Source organism: Ammodytes marinus (genome assembly GCF_949987685.1).
Source record: "Ammodytes marinus genome assembly, chromosome: 6".
Taxonomy (NCBI): Eukaryota; Metazoa; Chordata; class Actinopteri; order Uranoscopiformes; family Ammodytidae; genus Ammodytes; species Ammodytes marinus.
Window position 1 is genome coordinate 28,879,940 of NC_137235.1, and position 26,013 is coordinate 28,905,952.

The following is a 26,013-nucleotide window of genomic DNA, read 5'->3' on the forward strand; positions in this document are numbered from 1 at the left end:
TACATACTACATCTGACCACAAAAATAATCTACTGTAGTTAGGATGAAGTAGGCATACACTTTGGACATACTGTTACTTATTTATTTCATCATAACATTGCACCCTGATCTTGCCTCTTGCTTTTATAACTATTGCATCCCTGTTCTTTTCATATGGAGGCTTCGTCGATGTGACGTCACTACCGGTGCGCACTGGATTGTGGGTCAGAATCACCCAAATAGCATGCTGTTTTCAAAACCTAAAATCTCGACCGGATGTAGTAGACATCCGTTATTTCAAACCATACTAAATCTGGCCACAAGCATAGGGACATCCTAAATCTTTTTTTCTACCATACTAAATAGTAGATAGTATGGGGAATGGAACACAGGGATGGTTCCATATAGCTTTGAGATATGTGTGTCCGAGACATACAATGTGACAGCTTTTGGTGCAGTGCTCCTCCGACATACACTATACATCTTACTTGGATGTTGATTGACTTAAAAAAATCCCATCTGATTTATCGTTAAAAAGGGATGAATAATTTCCACTCCATCAGTATGCGATGGTAATTGATGAATGGGCGCATCACACCAGATGAGAAGTTTCATTCACTTTCATTAAAATCTCATTACCTTTCTCTCTCTGGAAAAAAAATAATATTATTTTTTCATCTTGGTCATACAGTCCCTGTCCCTGTGTTGATCTGAGTTGCTTTGACTTGTTCTTGTCCATTTGGGGAGGAGGTAGAGGACTGTTAGGGAAGTTCTTTAAAAGACTTTGCCATTTTAGAGAGAGGCACTATTTCCTTGACTGGGACCAGTAACTTTTGACACAGACGATTGAGAGGTAGCTATCTCCTTCTAATCCTTTGGAGTCTATCTATCTATCTATCTATCTATCTATCTATCTATCTATCTATCTATCTATCTATCTATCTATCTATCTATCTATCTATCTATCTATCTATCTATCTATCTATCTATGACAAGGGGAGCTGCAGATTCTAGTGACAATATAATTTATCTACTCAACAACTACAACATTTTGCTTTACAATGTCATTGTTGTGGAATAAAAATCCGGGGCTGCATTACACAAGGTGATGCAAGGACAGGAGTTCCCCTAGACTCAGACACAGCGTGTGCATGTCTGCTCAGTGGAATACAGAGGAATCAGATTACTCCATGCTACACTAACTCTCTCCAGCTGATGTTTGCACACACAGGGGGAAAACTGTGTTGTCCGTTGCTGCTATGCCCACCGGAGTTGAAACTCCCACAGAGTGCACTGATCTGATTGGAAATATGTTGAAATTACTCTCATAGGCCTCTAGACACTTCTTTATTGACCCTCAGGGGCGGTGCAACTCCCTGCCCATTCTCCACAATCTATCAGTGAGTTTGTGTGTGTGTCCCACCTGACACAAGTAACATTATATTGGTGATAGGTGAATGCAACTGGTTGATGTCTGGACAGCTGTCTATCGGTTAATACAGGAAATTCTCAAAGTCAACTATGTTTATTTTTTAATTGTTTTTTCAGTCACCAGGATTATTTGATCACAATGTTTCTTTTTCAACTAACCCCTCAATGGTGTAAACCGTTTGAGGGGCCGCATTTTGAGGTGTGGTATCTTGTTGAAAATATTCATTCACTCATTTGATGTATGTTCACCCACTCCCCAACCACCCAAAAATTGTTAATAAATCTATAAAATCCACATGGCATGTACTTTGATTTTTTAAAGTTTTCTATTTTATAACTATAAAATAATAAAAATGAATAAATAATATGAATAATGAAGTGTATACCTACAGGAAACACATGTTCTCCTTGTGTTTGCTGTTATGTTGGAATAGGCTGTAGCCTACTCTGGTTTTGATCTATTCATTGAGTAAGAACATATACATTATACAAAGACATACACCACAAATATAATTGTATAGGTAATAATATAAGATCAAGTTTTTGTGTGGGGTCATGGAGTGATATGTGCCATTGGGAGACTATTTTGTCATGCTAAAATCTACTACTTCCAGAATAGAAGGATCAGCACCAAGGACAGCTCCCCTCTCTCTCTCTCTCTCTCTCTCTCTCTCTCTCTCTCTCTCTCTGTAACTCTCACTCTCTCTCTCTCTGTGTAACTCTCTCTCTCTGTCTCTTTCGGGTGCACACACACTCGGCAGCTGGCTGATATACAGCTCCTCCCTCCTGAGTGTGGTGGCTTTCCCGACCAAAAGAGCCTTGGACGTGAACAGTTTTGCTGAAGAGCACTTTCTTTTTCTCGCCCAACCAAAACAGCCGGACGGACAGCACGAGGCGTCACTTTATTCCATATCGACCTGATTCACGGAAGTTAAAGTGTGGGATTAGGTCTTTTTAACGGTGCTTCACCAGACCCCCCCACCCTCCCAACCAAAAAAATTGGGATTCTTGTCAACGATGGAGACTTGGTCTGGCTTGTGCCCAGGCTGCTTGCACTTATCTGTGGGTATATGGCTGATGATAGCCGCTCATTCCCTACAAAATGCCATGGCGGAGATAACTTGCGCGTCTTGCCCGACCCCGGTTCAACTGCACCTGGAGGAATTACAGCTGGGGATGCGCACTGACCCGACAGAGGAACCAGGCACCCTACAAAGAATCCGAGTAGAGTTTAAGGAACTCAGGGTTTCCGACCAAAACACTGGAGTAATAGACGCCGACAATGAGACGGGCGTCTCTGTGGAAGATGTCCCTCAACAACATGGCACTTTGAATGGAGTTAGCGCAAAAAAAGATGACGAACCGGGGTCCAGTGGGGGAAGTCAAGTCCGCGGCGGTGATAAGGGATGGGAGCCCGGGGAGGATGTTACTAATGCCGCGCGCCCGAGAGCCAAGAGAAGCGGTCCTGAGTTTGCCGGCATGGATGCGGGCGCTCCAGAGGACCGTGGTGGCTCGCTGTTGGACGGCGGAAACAAGCAAGGCAGGTCCGAGTTCAGACGGAACAGGGAGGAAGGGAGAGGGAATAATGAACCCAAGCTCACGAGCAGCACTTTCGCTCTGACGGGGGACTCTGCGCATAACCACGCGGTGGTCTACTGGTCAGGGCAAAACAGCAGCGTAAGTCATCATTCCTTTACATATTCTGTGGTTATTTTATTTTCACTTTCACTTGAACTCTTCCCCGGGAGTGGGGCATTATTGAGCGGCTGGCTGAACAAACTCCATAACGTGACGCACAGTGTAGTGTGGATGCGCTGTGCTCTCGTGCCTCCGAGTTGTTGTGGTTCACTGTTAACAGGTGCACTGGATGGAAGCTACAGATGCGCACCCACCGAAGCGCACCGTTCCCTAAATGCCAGACCTTGGTGCTGTGCAGCGACTGTCAATTGTATTTGGCCGTGAATTGTGCTGCCTCTCCTTCCAGCATTTACGCACCACCTCTCTGTTGTTGCATGGCCTTTAACAATATTGATTTTAGTGACACAAAACCACACACCTGCAATCGTGCGGTATAAATATTAGCTTAACGTTTTGAGTTTAACATTTAGTTTGTCTCTTCATTCATAGCCTTAGAGGGGAAAAAACACGTTTATGATTTATTTTCTGCGAATTTAAGATATACTAATGTATTCTATGCATTCATTCTAAATGGTGATAGGTTTTCCCCATCCAATCTAATTGAGTGGGGCAGGAAGGACGCATACATAAATTATTGCTCAATCACCAATAAACCTTTATATTATTATGTATACAACTTTTACCTCCTTGGATTTTTTATTATTATTTTATTTTTATTTATTTATTTATTTTGGGGGGGGGGGGTTACTGAACTGAATAGCCTCAAAAAATGGCCATTGAATGCAGTGCTATATACCTATTTATTTATTTATTTATGTATTTAACACAATCTGTAACCAGCTGTGGTGTGTGCTACAATTGTGGTATTGCAAATGAAAAAGGTGTCAGCCTTGGATGTGTTACCACAGACTTTTCTAAACGGGGGTGTGAGGCTCTGGGAGGTTGGGTCTTAACCCCCATATGCATTAATCATATACAAGGGATGTTTTTCTCCATGAAATAATGGTTCCCCCATGAACGGGGAGTCACGGACATGCTGCAATGAATTGTAAGATCATGACAGCACTGCCTCCGAACAACCCCAAAATCACTTCACGTCAAATCAGTGATTATCTCCTCACAATCCGCTACCTGTCTGTGCTGTGTGTGTGTGTGTGCGTGTGTGTGTGCGCTGCAAAGAACCCCCCCCCCTCCCACCCACCCACACACACACACACCTTACCCCTACATTAGATTCAGAAATTGAGTAAATTAATGTTTTGAAATCATTTTAACTGATAATGTACAGTAACTACAGTCAAAAATACTTCAAGAATACCAGATGCTTCGATTACTAAGACTAAGGAATTAAACATGTATCATCAATAGTGTAACTTACACACAGGTTCAGTTCACAAACGTGCAGTCCTTTTGAATATCACCACGCACAGTACAGTAACTGTGCAGTTTAAAAGACGGGCACTCATTTTCCAAAACGACACCATCCACATTCAAGCCCATTCTGCATGTGAAATGGATGAAAAGACCCCTCTACCCCTCTTACACAAGAGGGCCCTCATAGGAAGAAAATAATGAGACCAAATGAATCAAAGTCATTTAAAACGAGCATGTTAGCTCACAGCCATGTTGCTCTCTCTTCCTTGTGGTTCCACACGCTTAATTTGTTGTTGTGGCTGCTGTTCTCTGGCTGTTATTCCATTTGAAAAAATCCCATTTAAAAAAAAAAAAAAAAAAAGAAAAAAAATACACCACATATTCAGTTCTTGTCTGTGCTGATTATGACACGGTGCATGAACTTGTTTTTTAACCCGCAGTGAAGACTGAGGCTCTGTGAGGGCAACATATTTGTGTGTGTGTGTGTGTGTGTGTGTGTGTGTGTGTGTGTGTGTGTGTGTGTGTGTGTGACTTCCATGAGAGTGTGTGTGTGCGCTGGATGGAAAATGGTGAGGAGGTTATTGTGCGCCACTGGTCCCCTCAGCTTTAAATCTTCATCATTATCTTGAAGATCGAGGCCTCTATTTCAAAGACTTCTTTTGTGGCAAAAAAAAAGAAAAAAAAAGAAAGAAGAAGAGAGCCTCCCCGAGAGAGAGGATATCTGCTAGCTAATCTTCATCGGCTGTTGCTGCTTGTTTTCTGGTGATAAATGGAACGGTATTAGGACAAAAGAGATTGAGCTTGAAGTCCTCCGAACTTAAACTGCAGCAGTAGTTAAGTTAGAGGAAGAATGAGTGGCTGGATAATATAGAGTTTGGAGCTGGTTGGATGGATGACCAAGCTTAGTGCTTCCACCTTTTTTATCTTGGTCTATTCACTGTCCATTGTATTGCTTGTGTTAACCCTCTTCATTCTCACCTGATTGACTATTCTCAAAAATGACAGCGTTGTTTTTTTTTTTGGTTATATACACTTCCAAAAACCATTAGGCCTCCTGTTGTGACATAAACCATAGAACCAAAACAACCCTGGTGTAAACCCGTGGGGGGGAACCCTTTTTCCAAGGGTTATTAATTAATCATTTAGTTGTCAAGCTCAAATAATTATTATAAAATTAACTTGTACACAACCTGATTATATGATCTCCCCTTATAACATCATAAGGGAATAAAACATGTCCCCTCATTACCAACCTAACTTGGCACTACCTCCATCTGTGATAAGCCACACCTCCATAGAACTAGCCGTTAAGATTCAGGTCCAATCAGAGCAGACTGGGCTTTGTTGAAGGAAGTGCTTTAGGAGACAGGCTTTAAAATGGAGTTACCTAGAACGCTCCGTTTTATGTTAACTATATTTATTTTTTATTTTAAACATGAAAATGACTTTCCTCTATCCTTAAAGGAATACTTCACCCATACGGAGCCAGCGTTCTATCATTATAAAATAACTATTATAATTAGGGCTGTCAAATTAACACGTTAATTTTGATTAATTAATCACAGAAAAATTAACGTGATTAAAAAAATGTACGCAGATTAATCGCACTACTATATTGCCCTTTGACCCGGTGCAAAAGAGGTGAGATGATAGCGGAGCTGCACCTGTATCTTGCGGACACGGCCCGCGCGGGATTAAAGAGTAAAGAAAGAAGCAGGGGGAAGGGGCCGAGGGCAAATAAGCATGAAGGTAGGAATACGTTTTATGTTATTCTCGCAGTGTCTGTCTATTGATTTTTATCTTCCTCGTGTCTCACTTTTGTTTGCTAGTTGCGATCGTCTAAACGGAACACCCGACCCCTCTCACTCTTCCTAGCATATGCCTGTCTTTTTTCCTCCTTTGTGTGTGTGTGCGTCATTTAGCCTGCTTGTTTTTTTTCTTTCGGCGCTAGTAGTTCCTTAATATATTTAATGTAGAAGCCTGGCTGAGGGGAGGAGACAGAAGTTACGAGAGACGGAGAGAGAGAGAGACGAACGGTAGCCTATAGGCCTACAGTTGTTTACAAACAGGCATAAAAGTGTCATATAAGTGTGCGATTAATTTAGATTAATTAATCACAGAGCCTGTAATTAATTAGATTATTTTTGTAATCGCTTGACAGCTCTAATTATAATATGATGAATGAGGTTGTTCTTCCCTCAGTCTTCCCTTAGTCTTCCCTTGGCCCAGCTGTCCTGTTAATTCTTACCCTTACTGTGATGTCACAGTAAGGAAAATGTAGGGTTAGACAGTGAGACCATAAAACACTCTTTCTGGCTTTTCTCAGGCTAATATGATCCGATTTAATTTTTTTTTTACACATTTATACTAAATAGGATCTCCGAGTTCAATACACCTTCATATTCCAACCGGTGAAGTAGGCCTTTAACAATGTAGTGGAAAAGTCAGACACTGAAAGCCGCACCTTTTTTTATGGTGAGAGAAGATACAACTGTCAACGGTATCTTATATCTTTGACCACAATGTTTCACCATCACTGACCAGGTAGTTCTTATATTAACTATGCTTCACCATTATTGTTCATAGCAGTAACATACTTATTTTACCTTAACCAGGTAGTGGCATCTGGTCTGACTTTGACACCAGAGGCTTTTGTTCTTATCTTGCTTCTACCAACAGACGGCATTGGTTTTATTTGAACCATGACCACAATCTTTCCCCTACTTCTTTTAACCAAAACCATAAGCTAACACATTGTCACACCTCAGGGGGGACTTGACACTGCTGTGGGTTCCCTGGGTTTGGGTGGGTGTGTATGTGTGTGTGTGTGTGTGTGTGTGGGGGGGGGGGGGGGGGGGGTTCTCCTCTGAGATATGTACACATGGCTTATGCACTCTGGCCATATCTCTGTACCTGTCCAACTTGCTGTCTCTGCCCCCTTAACTCTCTATTCTGTCTGGCTGTGCTTGTTCATGTCTTCATGTTCACACACCTACTGTATGCCTCAGGCCGACAAAGGCTATTTCAAAGATATCAACCGTGAATGTATATTTAGCAATGTTGAGGCGAAACATATTTTATGAAGCTTAGCGAAAGGATAATCAGATACCCCTGAATATGACTGGCAGTTCGATTCAAACTGGCAGTTAGATGTGTGGCCAATCAGAGCAGTTTGAGCTTTTAGGAAGTTTGGGCTTAAAGAGACAGGCTCTCAAAAGGAGTGTTTCAGACAGAGGCTGAAATGAGGATATTCAGCAATGGCAGACAAATGTAGGGATTTTTTTGGACACTACACCATGAAAACAGTCCCTAGAATTACAATGTTGAACCTGAACATGAGAATAATACGTGACCTCTTAACCTTTCATATTCACCCTAACCTCATAGCCAATCAAATTGCTCCCGTTGAAGTTTAAAACCGCCCTCTCCGTGCTGTCAGTTGTCATGTCAGTGATTGCTGCAACCCTCCTCCGACCCATTCACCTCTAGTCCTCATCACATCGACAGCATCCATCCAGACATTTCCGCACAGGATTTCGCTAGGTCCCTTCAGATGACTTTACCATGGGGTCTTTTCACCAAGGAATCTCCTTAACTTGTGCACATTTCAATAAATGAATAGTCCTTCTTCTTCCAACCTCTGATCATTACCGGTAAGTCTTAAGCCGATAGAAATCGTATTCATGGCACAATTCCAATGAAGTGTCCCTAAAAGCAAAAGCAAAACTTATTTCCTGAATCATCCATAATGCTGTGCAATCCCCCACCCCACCTACCCTCAGCCGCAGACATTAAGCATAAAGGCATTGTGACGGACAAGCACACATACAAAATTGATGATGGCTTCAGCTAAGCCTCTTCTGGTGTGTGATCTTCAAACATTAAGCTCTTCTAAGGGAACCTTGAGATTTCCTCCCTACACACCATAATCTCAATACATAGGTTTCTTTTTTAAGTAAACTGTGACCATACATGTCAGCATATCAATAGATTCGGGACTGGGCAGCATCAGCACTTCAGCTGATCAAGCCCGTGTGTACACTCCTAGATGTTTATTTCATGTATACCGTCACACATGGCGATCTCTTTGATGTCCCTTCATCCAACGAGGCATTAGCATAAGACTGTGTGTGAGTATGGGGCTCGACTCGGGCGGTCTCTTAAAGTCACGAGCGCTCACACAGAGACAGGTCAGTCGTATCTGGCAAGGCATCAATACAGGCGTGTGTGTGTGCGTGTGTGTGTGATCGAAATGACTAAATCCCTCTTGAGAACAGGATGGACACATGCAGACTCTCGTGAGTGGCATTTGAAGGCAAAAATGTCATGCAGCGAAAGAAGCATAGATGTTCCTGGCATGCAGACATATCATTAGTCAATGGTATAGGCAATTGTCTTGGGCCCCCAAGCTGCCAAGGGATCCGTAAAAATGTCTCAAAAAACGTATATGGTTAATATTTTAATTATTTGTTTTCTAAACGTTTGTTCATTAATTATGTCTTTCTGAGGGGCGCCCTTAGCTCAGTTGGTAGGGCGTCCCCCCATGGGCCTCGGCCAGCAGCTGACCCGGGTTCGATTCCAGTCCGCAGTCGTTCTCTGCATGTCACTCCCCTCTCTGCCCCATTTCAACTCTGTCTATACACTATCAATAAAGCATAAAAATGCCAAAAAATATCTTAAAAAAAAAAAATATGTCTTTCTAACATTCCATACGCTAAAATGTCATTAGAATACTTAATTTACCTTAGAAAAGTATTCAGCAAAGGACAGTAGTAAACAAATAAATTGTTCAGCTGAAAGAAAAAAAATCCAAGCAACAATTTCAGTGCTGATTATGGGCCTGAGAAAAACCAAGAGAAAATATGTTACTCATCGTTCTTTAGATAAAAAAGGAGCAGAACTAGGGGATGTTTGGGGGACCCATGCATGCGTTGGCCTTATGCCCCAACATGGCAAAATCCACACCTGCTGGCATGTATTAGCCATCTGAAGGTAAACACCAGACAAAACAATATTTGTATATATACATCAGGGTGTTGGAAAAATATTTAGTAGAATAATAACCTTTAATTACCCTGACTGGCTACCATTTGCATGTAATGGTTATTAAAGGCCTACTTCACCGGTACTGGGGCGACTGTGGCTCAGGTGGTAGAGCGGGTTGGCCGATGATCAAAGGGTTCGAGGTTCGATCCCCGCCCTGCCACTTGTGTCATGGTTGTTGTGTCCTTGGGCAAGACACTTCACCCACCTTGCCTAGTGTGAATGTCGATAGTAAGCCTGCTATCGGTGTATGAATGTGTGTGTATGGTAACGTGGGAATGGGAACAGGTCTCCCTTGAAAAAGAGTCTCCGGTCTCAATGGGATTTACCTGTATAAATAAAGGTTGAGAAATATGAAGATGTATTCAACTCTGAGATCCTGGTATAAATGTGCGAACATTTTTGAAATCGGTTCATCCTAGCCTGGGAAAAGGCAGAAAGAGTGTTTAATGGTCTCACTGTCTAACCCTACATTCTCCCAAGTGTGATGTCACACATGGGAAAATGTAGGGTTAGGATTAACAAGACAGCTGGGTGAAGGGAAGACTGGGGGAAGAAAAACCTAATTCATTACAGTATATTATAATAGCAATTGTATAATGATAGAACGCCGGCTCTGTATGGGTGAAGTATTCCTTTTAAATGCACCATCTAAAGTTTGGAAAGAGAGTGCCACCAACAAGGTCAAGGCATAGTGTGTGTGTAGCATATCCAACTGCGGTGTCTGCAGCCAGAGAAATGTGATTTAGAATGTAGACGCGGATCTTGTTCCCACTTACTGTCCCGTCAACCCATCTCACCCTCTCAGCCTAAATTACTGATAATGGTAATACATTATAAAGTTGTTCCTTTTTACTTTACTTTCCTCTCCTGCTACTCTGGTGGCTCTGGAAGAAAAAGGGGGGTTGAGGAACGAGAATATCATTAATAATGTAGCCCCTTCCAGCAGGCCTTATCTCCCTTATCCCTCAATCTCTCCTCCTCCCTCCTCCTCTAATTAGTGTCTACAAATTTGTTTCCCCATCTCCATCCCTTGTTTTTTTTTTTTTTTTTTTTTTTTTTTGCAGTGGAAGTATTACGTCGTGGCAAGAAGCCATTTGCGAGGGGAAACATGAATGGAGGAATCTGTCTTGACTGGCCTCCAGAGCTCAAAATCTTGGCTGGCGTTTACCAAACAGTTGAGCTCCGGGGGTTAGGCTCTGCTCTTGACCTCCTGCAAGCCATGCAGTGTGTTTTTTTTTTAAAAGCTATGTTATGTCACCTAATGCTGTACAGTGGAAGGCCTACAAGCTTTTCAAAATGTCATGTGTGTAGGAGGGAAGAGTCCCACCATTTATGCAAGGTCATCATTCGTATCTGGATATCTTAACGTGTAAGCTCACAGAATTTTGGCTTTGCGGAATAAAAAGCAGCATTTTATGCTCACAAAGGTTTTGTGTGGGAAGGGGGCAGTGCAGCTTACACACATCATTTGAGAACATAAGCTGGAAAATAAAACCAAAAGAAGAAAACACCAGGCCGACACGTACAGCTATCAAAAACATGTTACCCTTTGGCGTGCCGACACAATTAATCCATCTCTTTCCTTTTACCTGCAGTTAACTAGGTCAGCACAATTTGCGAGTGCATTTTGGGACTCCCGGAAAAGGTCTTCGGATGTACTTAAAAGCGTCACCATAATGTCAAAACTCTCTTTGCTGCGCTCGGCAAGGAAAACTCTTTAGCATTAAGGAAGCCATTCCGAAAGCCATCCAATCAGGATGCATTGCACCTGCTGCTGTAGCAGGTCGCTATAGATCTAGGCTCACATCAAGCCTGGCTGCTTAAAGCTTTGAAGCTGTGTGAGCATGTGCATATTAGAAACCCAGCTGGTTGGACAAGAGGCTTTAAGGCTGTATTCGCCAAACCTAATGGCCTCATTATGTTTCCCGTATGATTGCCACGTTGGCGGAGGCGCTGATGGAAAGGCACCTCACTACGACTTCAGAGAGTTGAGTATAATCATACGCTTGGCCACTGATCCTGTTCCGGCATGTACAAGGGTGCTGACATTATCCGTGTGTGTGTGGGGAAAGAGTTGGTAGAGGTGTGTGTGTGTGTGTGGGTGGGTGCAAATATACATTGGTTAATTACATTGGTACATGTCGGTGTCGGATTTAATTTAGTTTCATTTCTATTCTATTAAAGGGATAGTTCAGTATAATTGAAGTGTGGTTGTATGAGGTACTCATGCTTAGTTAGTCTGTAACCTTATGGCGCTGGCCATCGGCACAATCACTGTAAGGAGTTTGGGGGAGACGTCACTGTAGCATACATGTTGTACTGTTGCATAGTAGGGGCTAGTAGACACAAAATGTTTTCACCACATGTATAAATGCTTACCTAAAACATAAATAAATGTTTGATTGTATGTTAAATGTAGGGTTTTTTCAATGCTGCCACCATGCTGGCGTTTATTTTTGCACTTTTAGTCAAGCGTAAATCCTTTTCGGCCGCGGCTTATTCCAGAGAGAGAAACCCAAGAAAACAAAAAAGACTGATTATGACAGCGATGACGACATGCCAATCATACATACATTCAGAGTTGGCGTAGTAATACATGGCCGAACTACGCTTGAAAAAATTGCAAATATAAATGGCTAACTGGCGGCGGACTAAAGCGTTGAAAAAAAATTACATTTAGCATACAATTTAAGATAAGCATTATAGACAGTATGTGGCAGGGGGAAAACGTTGTTCTGCTGGTCCCCTTCTGCAACAGCTCAAGGCTTACTTCTGCTTCACCAAACTCCTTATAGTGACAGCTCTGATCGCCGTCTCCATAAGGTAGCAGATTAACTATACATACGTACCTCATACAACCCCACTTCAAAAATACTGAACTATACCTTTAAATGCCATTTTTCACATCTAGGTTTTGTCCGGCGAATGTGGGCTATAGCAACTACCAGGGCCTGCTGCTTTGCGCTCTTGCTGTGCACAGTTTGAGAACCTACACCAATAGACTCACGGAATGTTGAGCTTTTGCGTTTGAATCTTCCAAGTCCCAAGAGGCACAGTGCGCCTTGACCTTATCCACCCATTTCTTTTCCCAGACCCAAGTGCGATACCTTGTAATGTTGACGTCCCTTGCCATTTCCCCAAACACGGGGGAGTAGTAGTGGTGGTGGAGAGCGGTCAGGCGATGAGCCCGTAATAATGTCAGACCACAGTGAAGCGATAGACTGCATGCTGTGTTTCTCTCTCTCTCGCTGCCTTGCCCTCACTTCTCTTTTCTCTCTTGCCTCTGCCTCTCGGTCCAATTTACAGCAGGCAATGTCCATCCCACGCAATAAAATGTCTTCACTAGGTCACGGATACAAAAAAAAAAGTGGCAGGCACCCAGAGACATACTTGTTCACATGCAAACAGGCACACACACACACACACACACATTAAAGTACATTGCACACACAGCCTCAATCATTCTCAGTGTCACATCTCACTCTCGGTCGGAGTGAGTGGTGCCGTTGCCTGGAGGAGGTTTGTCATTGATGGAGACTAATGTTGACACATCACACCCCAGGACCTGCAGTCAATTAACACATTGTCTAATTAAAGTGATCTACTGGTTTATCTAGTGAGAGATTGAAAGTGGCTGTAAAATGGGGGTCCACGCCGCATTAGCTTTACAATCAGGGCCTGCTTCTTTATTCCTATTAAGGATTTTTAATGGTAATAACCTGCTTTAACATCCACCCATTACCAAACAGATTGTGGAAGCATCTTTCACTGATGGCGACGGGAGATAGATGCTAATGATTTTTAGCATTTGTGTTTCCTGTTAATACCCTTTCCGAAGCTGCACAAACTACCCAGACGACCGCCATATTTCAATGAACTTTCGTCTGTCCATATAGTGTCTGGCGTGGAACTCTTGCTTGAAAAGTGGCCTTTAAATAAATCATTCCTCAACAGACTATGAATCCCTTTTTCTCCTCCCCCCAAGGTTTGCACAGACTTCTTTTGAAATGGGGTTCTCATTACAATTCTATCAAACACGGTAATTGTCCCTTATTTACCTAGTCTCCATGCCGAGCCGCTTTTGAAATTTTAATGCTGCCGAAAGAGTTGTTTGAAATTGCCTGACGGGTATGGTACTAATATAAGTATGCCTTTAGAAAGGAGAGTGTGAGTGGCCATGGATATCAATGAATTATTAATCCTAATGCTTTTCTAGGTGTTTTCTGAGAGGGTGGAGCTTCCACTGGAACAGAAAAGTAGTGCCTTTCACATCATCCTGCAGAGCTACATACTGTGAACTTACACACAGTTACATAGACCAAGGCAAAGGTAACGCTAGCAATCCCTTACGTTTGTCAATAAACAAAAGGTGACACTAACACTACAGGCTTTTGGCATTTCATTCCCACTGAGTCCCCATAAAAAAGGGTTTTCACTTAAATTATGTAACGCAACCTATTTCATTCTTTATTTCAAATGTCAATCACTGTTTTGGACTTAAGTCACATCATGACACATTTCTGAGTTAACACTTTAGGTTGCATTTTGCGGTGATGGTGTATTGGACTGCAATATGATGAAACACGTTTCTACTATCTGTCTTTACACCTCGGAAAAGTAATCACCATCTCTCCGACATGAGCTCAACCACAATAATAAATTGCTCTGTTAAAAACACTACAGAAGCTTTTAAAAAGAAAAAGAAAACACAATTTTCCACCAAATGAATAAAGGAAACTGCAATTGAATCAAATAAAAGGCACTCGTTCTCTGTTAAATGCACTTCACCCGCTATGGTTGGGAAAAGTAGCTTGTGGTGGGTAACGTTAGCAAATTAGGATACATTTGGCTGGGAAACTGTTATAAGTTTATTGGTTAGCTCGCCTTAGAAATGTTGCTGCTGCCACTTCTGCTTCTATAATATGTTTAAGCAATGGCCACATTCACTACACGTTCCAAGCGTTGTCAATGGATGGTGCTGATTAGAACTTGACTGTGTCGTCGACATAAAAATTTAATAGAGCTATTTTTGATTGATGCGCCCAGGTCATTCACATAAAGCAAGAACAGTAAATGTCCTACAATACAGCCCTGTGGAACTCCTTTTGGTACATGAAGGAAACTTAATTGATTGTGCTTCAACTACTGCTTGAGTTCTGCCAGTGAGATAATTGTGAAACCAATTGCATGCATGTTTTGGTCAAAACCAATTTATCCCAGTTGTTGTAAAACAAGGGTATGATCTACTGCGTTGAACACGTTGGATGTTAACATGGATGTTAAGTCCTTAGAAACTTTGAAATAAGACAAACTAAAATCAGCCAATGGTCCTATAGCAAATTGTTAATTAGCTACACCTGCTGTATGGGGAAAAAAAAATCTAATTTTATAACAGCACTATTGTCGTTTATTGCATTGCAGGGGTTTTTCTGTTATTCTGGCAGCTCTGTTGAAGAATAAAAGGCAATACTTCTGCAAAATAGTATTTGATATGTTGTTTCGGCTGGTAATTGCTTTGAGAGTTGGCACCTTGATCCAGCAGACAACAAGCTGTTGCCACCTGTTATCAAGTTTGTTTCAGCCAATGCTCAGAGGAATCAGGTCTGTGCTGCCTGATCAGCGTCTGTCTGCTTTCAGTATGAAGATTAGAGGAAATTGCATTGGCAACCCCACATGAATCGCTATTGTTCAAATTCTGAAAACTAAAAAATGGCAGTTTTAACATTTGACCGTGCATGTTTTCAGTGCATTAGTCTATGTGATATATGTTTATACACTTGTCTACGCATACTGTATGTGTTTGTGCCACAAACCACATTCTATGTTTTGAATGTGTGTTGCCGCTAATGGATGTGAGCGGCCAAAAACCCTTGTAAAAACCCAATGAAGCGTGATCAATTAAGAGTTGTCATGGCTTATTCCAATGACAAAGCGGGCATCAGAGATCTAGCTCAAAATTATTCGGTCCTTGGTCATTTTCCCCCAGTGCGCAATTTCTTTGAAGCAAGTACATTAAACTAGAAATACAACACTGTAGCAAAAAAAAAAAAAAAAAAGCAATAAATGAGTAAATAATCATACACAGCAAAGCCATAATGAAAAAGAAAAAAAACGCTGATGTCTTCACTCCTTAACATTAACCCCGACAGCTAAATAATCTGTATTTTTTGTTTGTTGCTGTGGTGATAAAGTTGTCCCTGAGTGGCCCTACTCTGACTTTGTAGCAAGAATACAAGCCGTAATGTTGAGTAATGAGTGGTAACAGGCGTGTAACCAAATAAATACCCTTAGTCTGACACTTTTTTTACGTGCTCCAGCTTGCGAGCCCTGCTTTTGCCTGCGTCAACAGCACAGTGATTTTCTGCAGTGTGGCTCCTCGTGCTGAGAACAGCATATATATATATATATGTATATATATATATATAGGGGAGAACGGGGGAATCTGAGGCATCGGGTAATGTCAGCCGCCCCCTGTATCTAGGCAACGGAAAACATTTATGGTCATGTGAGATATATGTGTTCAAGCCCCTCTCATTTCCCCATGGCCCTGAAAGAGAGGACCTCATGGTGCTGTGGTAAGCATGTTTTTTTCACCAAAATAGGTATTTCGCATGTAAAAGTACATTTTCTTGCTGTCAACTTAATCAACTGTTGTGCCAAAGCAAATGTATTTACGTAGAACAACTTCTATCATACGTGTTTATGAACTACCAACATATGAAAACATGTGATGCTGATAACTGAAGATTAGCCTGAAATGCTAAGAGAGGTAGTTTTTTTCTCAAATTGTGGTGGTGGGGGAAAGTGAGCCAAATGCTGTGGGGGAACGTGAGCCACTGTCTCACTTTCCCCCACCATGAGGCACAAGTTAAGTTTAGTCTTACACATATTTTAATGTAATATTACATAACATGTGTTTTATTTTAATGTCATACACATTGTAGAAATGCCAAGGAAATACACCAGGAAGACGACCTGGGGCAACCACACGGAAAGAGCACCTTCTCATCTTTCCCTGTAACCTTCAGGGCTGGAATGTAGAGTAGGCCTAGTTGTAGAGTATGACAGGCTGATGTTATAATCCAGTTGGGTCTTCTCCTGTGTTCTGAGTCCCAGCCAGGCTGTTCTCGCTGGTTCTGATTTTCCTATGCTTTGACCCCCAGACACTAGCTGGCTATAAGGGTCCTGTGTTCTGACCCCCAGACTGTGTTCTAATCTAACTGGTTCTATCTTTCATTTGAATCTTATTAAAACCTTTTGAATTGTAATATGTTGTATTTGATTTTGTTCAGACTTACTTTCAAGTGTTTAGAACATTTGCTTTGCTTAATTGACCAAACCCCATCATTCTTTTACTAGTCCGACATTAGTTCTGGAATGTGTGGCTAGCTTTCAGGATTCTTACTGTTACAATATGTGTTGTAATGGTAGTTTCAGAGTGGAAAAAGTAAGTGGATCAGTTTACCCCACAGTTGGGGTAAAGTGAGCCACATGACAACTTTTTTTAAAACAATCATATTTTCACTGCCCTTTGTCTTGAAAAAATTCTGCTAATGCCCAAGATTACCCCGTTCTCCCCTATATATATATAAAAAAAAGGCAGCATCAACGAGAGTTTGTTCTTTTTTTAATGCAAAGCTTTTATCACCTTTCAGCTGTTTAGGTTTTAATGAAGAGAGCATATTGAATATTCACTTATAGTGCCATGTCATTTCTTGAGAAAAAAGTACACGAACCCTAGCATCTGCTATTGTATTTCATTCCCCTATTTAGAAGCTTAAACCGTCTAAATCCCAATAATTCTCTCAGGGAAGTTAGAACCTAGTGTTGCCCCAGTCCTGTCATAGAGAGAGTGATTATGGTTCTTTACAATCAATGGTGCTCAGTATCATCATTCCTGGTGTGCTATATGTCCCCAGGCTACAATGAAAATAAAGCAAATATATCAGTTCAGCCACAGTAAAACTTTTTTAAGTGCTGTATTTTGGTGTGGTTGAAGGGACAGTATAATCCTGCATCTTTCTGTATATTCTGGACATGAACAATGAATCAAACAACTTTTTTTGTGTGACAGGGTTTCAGTTGTAAGCCTGAAATCATGGTACATTCACGGATACCCAACGATATACATATCATTTTAGATCCTTTTCGCTCAAAACATTTACATTTACATCCAACATTACTTTTACCACATGGGTGCTTCACCATTACCTGTATAGGCAGACATTTTAGCAGAATATTACATCAATAATCTAGGATGATGAAGACAAAGATACACTAGCAACTAGCTTTGGAAGAAAGTTGAGCATTTGGAAAGCTATGCACTATATATATATTGTTCCAAGAGTTGATAGAAAACAGAAAATAGCAAATGTAAAGTGAGTATTAAACACTGGTTAACGACAACATGGCAAATTCTAATGTTGTTTCGTTGTGTAAGTACTCAATTGTTTCCTTACAATTGGACACTTATTTATTTATTTATTTATTATTCTTTCGGACAATTCCACACAATACACAATTTTCTCTTGCAAATATTCATACATCATACTTTGTGTTGTCCGAAGGGAGACGGAAGAAGCCAAAGGCTTATCAGGTCCCGCCCCCATAATTCCCATAATATATCTTATCAAGATATATTAATGGCTGCATTACCTTTTTTTTTTTCTTGCTGTTTGTTAAGCGATCGCTGAATTGTTTTACATCCACTGTGGCATTTCATTGGTCTTTTTCCCACGAGAGACACACACACATGGCTCCCATTGACTCACACAGCCTGTTAGCGACAGTAGCCATATGCCAAATCCCTTTTAATTATCGCTCATTATCCCAGAGGTGTCACAATGTGAGAGCAGGAGCATCCGTTCAGGCTTGACCTTTTCATCAGGGGAGATGAGCGCAATAAATGCAGAAAATAAAATATGTAAAAATGCCAATGTCAGTGAGGATATCTCTTTTCTGGATCTGGACCTTGTTTCACCGCTAAACACACACACACACACACACACACACACACACACACACACACACACACACACACACACACTTTTGTAATATAGACCTTTTGCAAAAACACTTCCTACAGTATCATATCTTCAGACAAAACACATGGGGACAAATTCACTTAAAGGCCTACTTCACCGGTGGGAATATGAAGGTGTATTGAATTCTGAGATCCTATGTAGTATAAATGTGCAAAAAAAATAAAAATTGGTTCATCCTAGCCTGAGAAAAGGCAGAAAGAGTGTTTTTTTTAACCCTATATTAATCTTACTGTGACATCACAGTAAGATAAATATAGGGTTAAAAAAAAATTACTTTGTAAATATTACTGTGATGTCACAGTAGGAGAAATCACAGTAATATTTACAAAGTAAGGTTTTTTTTTAACCCTATATTTATCTAACTGTGATGTCACAGTAAGATTAATATAGGGTTAAAAAACACTCGTTCTGCCTTTTCTCAGGCTAGGATGAACCAATTTCAATTTTTTTTGCACATTTATACTACATAGGATCTCAGAATTCAATACACCTTCATATTCAAACCGGTGAAGTAGGCCTTTAAGCTCATCATGTGTGGGCATACAGTACAATGCCGCAATGCCTGCAGTAGCCTGGGTTGACCATTGCTCTGGAGTTTATTAACAATGAACATGTTATTGTGTAATCTCCAAAATGTAAGTCAGTTATATAAAATTGTATGAATAATGAATAATGCCCCCATTTGTTTCATCTTGCCTGGACTCTGTAGCTATCATTTATATAAAAGGGGGGGAAAGATCTCATTCACTGTCCCAATCTGATTTTAAACCTGCGTAAAAAGACATAATGGAATTTAAATGAGACCGCGCTCATATTGAAGCAATGCTTTGTTGAGTGGAGAATAGTCTGTGGAAACGTTGTATTTAGTGCATTGCTTTCTTTCTTACCTTGCCATTTGTAATGCAGGCATGGATCTCTGGAGTGAGCTATTATATTCATTATGTATCTATACATGCAGTTTGATTCTAAGTGGGTTAATCTTTGCTGTTCCCGAACACACATAATCTGATATGGTATAACTGATGGGTTATTAAAGATACCAGGACCAGGTTTTTTTTTTTTTTTTCTTGCACAAGTTGTTTGTCTTGTCCCCACTGATAAGTGCTGGGAATGCAGATTAGGAAAAGTGGAGGCTGTGTACGACTATTAACATTCACTGAGGTAGGGCCAAGAATGAAGGCATCGCTACATCATGCAGTCCAGTGAAGATGGATGAGTGCGAGAAGGGTTGTGTGTGAGTGTGTGTGTGGGGGTGTTGGGAGGAGAGGAGGGGGGGGGGGGGGGCAGATGGAATATAGGCCTGGTTGAGAAGCCCACTGAGTATCATGCAGCTCTAGAAAGAAAAAACCCAGCCCAGGTAATTATCACGTTGCGCCACTTAAATACAAATGGACGTGCTTTCTTCACAGCGGAGAGCAGATTAATGTTGTGTGTGTGTGTGTGTGTGTGTGTGTGCGCACATTCATTCGTTTCATGCCGGCTCCTCCATGCGTTTTGCTATGCCTGTTTTTTGTTTGTTTGACTCTTAGTCAGTTCAGCTCAAAACATTTCCTGAACCGGAGCGTAACACTTTTGCACTCTATGTGTTTATGTCATTTTGGATGCGGAAGTGACTGTTTTGTGTGTTGTTGTTGTTGTTGTTGTTGTCGTAGCCGCCGCACAAGTGTTTCCACTCAGGCCCACCGCTGCGTTTCACACCGGCAGCTTTTGGCACGGCATCTAGCCTGGAGCGAGGGGGAAGCTGACTTTTTCCTGTCATTCCACCGTGGCCCCACACACACATTTGTCTGCCTGCCTGCTGGGCTGTCTCCTTAGGCAGTGCCTTTGTCCATCACTAGGGGGAGCGGGTAGCCCGAAGAATAATGAGTTATATCGTATGAGGACAGAGGGGGAGAAGTAGAGCGAGAGGACCTACTGATTATTCATTACGCTTACTTTTTTAGAGCAGTACTGGCAACGTTGTGACCTGTACAGCTTCATTGCACACAGGACACTAAATGGAGAATATGCTGCATGTTTTGTGTGTAGAAAGTAGGACTCCATGGATGCCACAGGAAGAATATACAGCAAAGACTAACGTCATGGCGTCTGGCAGACAAAAAAAAAAAAAAAAAAGATTCTGCGATTGTGATGAAGATGAATGGAAATGATGTTCACTGTGTATCCGTCTGCATGCCTCCCCCCTGCCATCTCTCATCTCGTGCAAACATGCACACACACACACACACACACACACACACAAACGTGTACACAAACAAAAACGTGTACACACACATTCTTGTACTTATATATTTGTGGGGACACTCTTTGACAATGCATCATCTAGCCCTTTACCCTAACCTAAACCATCACAACTCAATGCCTAACCCCAACCCTTGCACTATCCCTAACCTAAATGTTATTCGAAGTTGAACCATAACACTTTTTGTTTTAACCCTCAAACACGCCTTTGACGAAGTGTGGACCAGACAAAATGTCCTCACTTCCAATATTGTCCTCACTCCATTGGTTAAAAGATACAAGCAGTCCTCACAAAGTTATATACCTAAACATAGTACACACACACACACTGTTGAGATAGGCAAGAATATTGCAACTTTTCATTGTACATATCTTGTTCTTAGGAGAATGTGAAATGTATATTTCTTGTTTTCGTAGGGAAAAGTATGATATTTTTAATAAGACAGGCAAGGTAACAAGTGACCTTTAATATTAAGGTAGAATCACTAAAAGTGTTGTATTCAAGTTTTTATCCTGAAATATATACATAATTGTGAATTCCTAAGGCCTCTCTGAAAAGGCATGCCTGGGCTTGTCCTGGGACAGGTCAGGGGTGAGAGAGACAAGGGGGGCAGTGGGTCCTTGAGCTGGACACACACACACCCTCATTTTTCCCCCACCCTCTCTCCTCCTAATACACACACCCACTCTCTCTGTCTTCAGACTATATAAAGCCAGGGTTTTGAGCAAAAAGTTTAGTTTTTTGGGGAAGCTGCTGCTGAGGGTTTTTGGGGAAGTTGACTGTTCCACTTTTTTGTTCTTTTAGCATGGACGAAAAACTTAGAAGAAAAACTCGAAAGAAACACTCTGAATCTTTTTGAGTGCAAAATACTTAGAAAAATTTAGTGAGTTATTTTTTCTTTTCAAAAAGGGGAAGAGGCTCGGAACCAATTCTTCCTTTTCTATTCTGAGAAGGTTGGTAAGGGACCATTTGGGTTATTGATGGGAATTAATCGATGAACCAGGTTGTAGAATAGCATGGAGTTGAGGTTGAAAAACTGTTGAACCAACTTTTCCTGATTGTTGTGTCGCAAAATCAAGCTTGTCATAGCATTTGAAGATATTCAAATATATATGACAAGATTGAAAGAGTCGGCCAACACCCAGAACTATTGAAGTTGTGTAGACAGTGGACAAACTTTTACTCCTGATCTCTTGTGGATCAACCAAATAAACTGTTGAACCAACTTTTCCTGATTGTTGTGTCGCAAAATCAAGCTTGTCATAGCATTTGAAGATATTCAAATATATATGACAAGATTGAAAGAGTCGGCCAACACCCAGAACTATTGAAGTTGTGTAGACAGTAAAGCTTTAAAAAACCTGAAGATGAGAATACTCCTGATCTCTTGTGGATTGGAAATAGGAGAACTCATGAACTAAATTCAATGTGAACACAAGACATACAACACATAAGTTAAGTCTTATACTTCTCTACATATATTAACCACTTAAATGGGAGTGTAGGTACTTATTTTCCTTCCTTTCATTTTATTTTATTTTTTTTCTTTTTATATTGTGAAAGTATAATCTTTTTGTATTGGTTAAATAAAATTTCTTGAAAAGGCTATAACTCTTGAGTCTGAATCTTTAGTTTAGAGTTGGGAACAAGGACCTAATTAGGGTTTTTCTTTAAAGAGACCGCGGCGCCTCTGAGGTAAGCAATTCAAACCTACACTACGGCTACACTACTGATAACAAAGAATACACATCCCATAAACACACTCCTTGAATTAGGAGGGAATTGCATTTATCTATTGGCCTAAGCTCATCCAGGTGTATGGACTTAGTGAGGACTTAACGGTAGTCTTTTGAAGCTAGGGGTAAATGTGAGGTATTCATCCACCAGAAAACTTAAAAACCTATTATCTAATCTCCTCCTTTCTAAACACTTATCAAGGATAAAGGTCTGAAATCTGGACTTAACCTAGGATAAAATTAGAAGAGACAATTGTAAGGGTCGTTAGGGGATCAACACAGGGGGAGATTTGGAGATAGGCAGGGGTCAAAGGGTAACATGCTTTAAAACCAGAGCCTTTAAGGTAATATATGGTGTGAAGGTTTTTGGTGAAAAGTAAAACCTTTTGGGAATTGTGTAAATCAGCTTTTGGTCTTTGTTTGCCATAAATAAAGAGCAGGGGTCGATGAACACATAAACTTTATAGTGGAACAGGTTCAAACCAGGAACAAACGAACCTGGCAGGCTATATATACACACAAACGTCCTGATATTAATTTAGGGGTGTTTAAATCTGGTGAAGGGAATACCGGCATAATCTTTATGGCGCCCGCACGTGGGGTTCGATAAGATAAATAGACCCATAATCGCTGTTTACTTATATTAAGGATTTACAGGGAGGAGAGGGCAACTATTATTCTTTTCGGCTTAAAATACAAAGATCCACAACCCTTAAGTGAGGGTCTTTTTTCAACCAGCGAAATCAAGCTGAGGGAGTATTCGAAATCTGCCAGGAAGTATAAACGGGGCAAAATATCCTTAAGATGTGTTAAAGTTTTCTTTAAACAGAACGCATGTACCGGCAAAACTAGGATTGAGTGTTTATTACTTCCTGCTTTATTTAAACTAGGCTAAGACCTTTGGCAAAGGCTTATAAAACTCTCCTCTAAAAACTCTGGTCACCCTTTTCACTGGAGAAGGGATTGTCTGTTTAAAAAGGGAGAGCAAAATTGCCATAGGGATAACATTTGGCTAGTTGAGTAAAAAAAATCACTCTAAACTAAACGTACTTCAAGGGAGGGCATTTAGGGTAGTTAGTGGATTTTGATTATTTTTGCGTATATGGTTCAGAAGGTACCGATACTTGTTGAAATAACAGCCAGGCGAAAGGGCTTATTTGACTAATAAATATAGCTCATTCTCCCGTCGACAGCAGCTGTATCCGATGGTGTAACTTGTAACTCTATGAAAGTCAAGCTGGCCTTGCTAACCAGTGCTATAAAGACTCAGGGATAGAAGAGGCGAATTAAACGGCTATAAACCTTCCAAGAAAAATACTATCATTCTGGAAATATGGATGATATAACCAGACTGTTTTTGGTCTGTAACAGGGAATTCTTAGTTCCTGAGGTCCCTGATGCACCTACTTTTTGATTCTAGGAGTAATACAGGTGCAGAGGGCTATACAGATGAGGTTGGGAATAGAGGTCGGACACATATGGCAATATGTCCACCTTCATATGATGATGTTAATGAGGATAACAACGTTTCTTCTGGGGTGGTAAATAGTCCAACCGTCGTTTTTCCAAAGCGGGAGGGAATACAGGGTTGTAATCAATACAATAAAGGAAAATTAGTAATATTACAGTCTACTATTGTGGGCCTTCCTTTTACCGAACCCTGTATGATGACAAATACAGAGAATTGGAATCTGACTTATGGTGGTGGTGTGGCTGCTGCAATCTTAACAATAACAGGGGAAGGAATGCAGAGGGAGTCTACTCGGATGAGACAGAATTATCAAGGGCCTTTTGGGTAGGACTGTTACCTTTTTATAATTTAATTTAGCTGTAACATTTGTCAACAAGCTATTCTTGAAAGTTGAAGAGGGGGTAGTGAAGGGGTATTCCTCCTCTTCTCCTCTCCACCTTTTCTTGTTTTATTGCCCCTCGTCCTGCAGCCTGTGCTTGCAGCTCCCAAAGCCATAAAACTGATAACAGATAACAGCTATTCACCAGGGTTTTCTAAATTGTCAAAAATCTAAATTTCTAGACTCAGAGTACAGTGCGACAGTTTTGATCACATTTGCCATTAGAATAAATGACATGCAAAGATAAAAACAAGTTTGCTTGCACTTGTTGCTAGTGATGAGAGTGAGACACAGAGGAGCAATGCATGAAACTGCTTAGAGGGCTCAAAGTTAAACTACAGCAAATGGGAGAGGCACGGCTCTTTACATTACCACAATTAAGCTATCGGTTGTGCAAACAGAACACCTCAGTGCACCTTCACATTAAAGCCTGTTACTAGCCAAACGTGAGTTGACTTTTATTTTGAAGCAAACAAGAACAGATACATGTGATGTCACTGAAGTTTTTGGTGCTAGTCCAGAGTATATGAATAGGTTTGAAATGAGCCACCATATAGCTACCCCAAAACATCCACAAACAACCAATTTCAATTAGCCCTCATATGTAAACTAATCTATTTAATATAGGTTTAATGTTTTATTGTTAAGTTTTCGATAAAAGAACAAAATGTTCTAAAATGCTTGTTGAAGCAGGTATTTAGAATATAGATATTGTGGTAACACAGAATAGTAGAAATGGCCCAAGCTAGGCCGGAAATGGCTAAACATCTCTTTGATTTTCCATCAGAGTAGACACAAAGAAAATCGCACACCTCAGTTATACTTGAGAAAGCCTCTTTAAGTAATTACTGCAGGTGCACACATGAAGGGCCAGGTTGGACACATATTATTTATGTGTCTCTAAAGTGAACCTGGTTCTCATGCCTAAAATGCACTTACAACACAACTGAGGTCAGAGGTCAACAGGGTGCTATGGTTGATGGGTTAAAGAAACAACTGAAACTACTCTGTAAAGAAACTAAACTAAATTGAGTCACCTTATCCCATTTTTACCTGGTCCTGCTGTTGAATCCCTATGACCTCTATCTACATAACACAAGCCGTGTGGGTATTGTCTTCCTCAGGGGCGCTTTTTATTTGAAATGTGTAAATACATTTGCATTCAATTGTTTTTTTTTGAGAGTGCAAAGATCAGTCAAGTGGGTAGAGAGGGATGCCAGTTGTACACTTGCAGTTTCTCACTGGCCTAGGCCTTTGACCTTTAACCCTTTTGGGACTGATAACAGCAAGGATGGACAGTCTCTAGTCTGGGTGTCTCCATTGGAGACATCTCATTCTTAACTAATGGCCTTAATTTACGACGTTCACCTCTACCACCTGCACTTGGTGTAACTCTATATTTAGCTTTTACTTTATACTACTTTAGTGTATTTTTTCTTTTTTCTTTTATCTTTTCACATAATCTCAGCCTTCTCGATCACAGAAGATGTTGTTCTCCCAGCACATTTTTTTTGTTTTGTTTTCCTAGCTGAGGGTAAAACTAAAAACACCAATAGAATGACTTCAAATTTTATTTGATGTTGCTACGGAAGGATGGGACTGGTAACCCTGTTTTTCGCGGCTTTATTTGAAGTTTAGTTACTTATAGGCAGTGTATAGTCTCTGGTCCGACG

General features: G+C 40.9%; 1 protein-coding gene across 1 annotated transcript in view; it reads left to right on the forward strand.

Moving 5' to 3' along the window:
• Nucleotides 1-2,427: 2,427 nt before the first annotated feature.
• The window catches only part of sorcs3a (sortilin related VPS10 domain containing receptor 3a), a gene marked incomplete at both ends in the record, with an annotated part of 253,632 nt that continues 230,046 nt past the window's right edge, over nt 2,428-26,013 (forward strand). The window contains one exon of the mRNA XM_080029079.1: nt 2,428-3,087. Coding sequence (XP_079885205.1) covers nt 2,428-3,087 — 660 coding nt within the window. The remainder of the gene's footprint in view (nt 3,088-26,013) is intronic.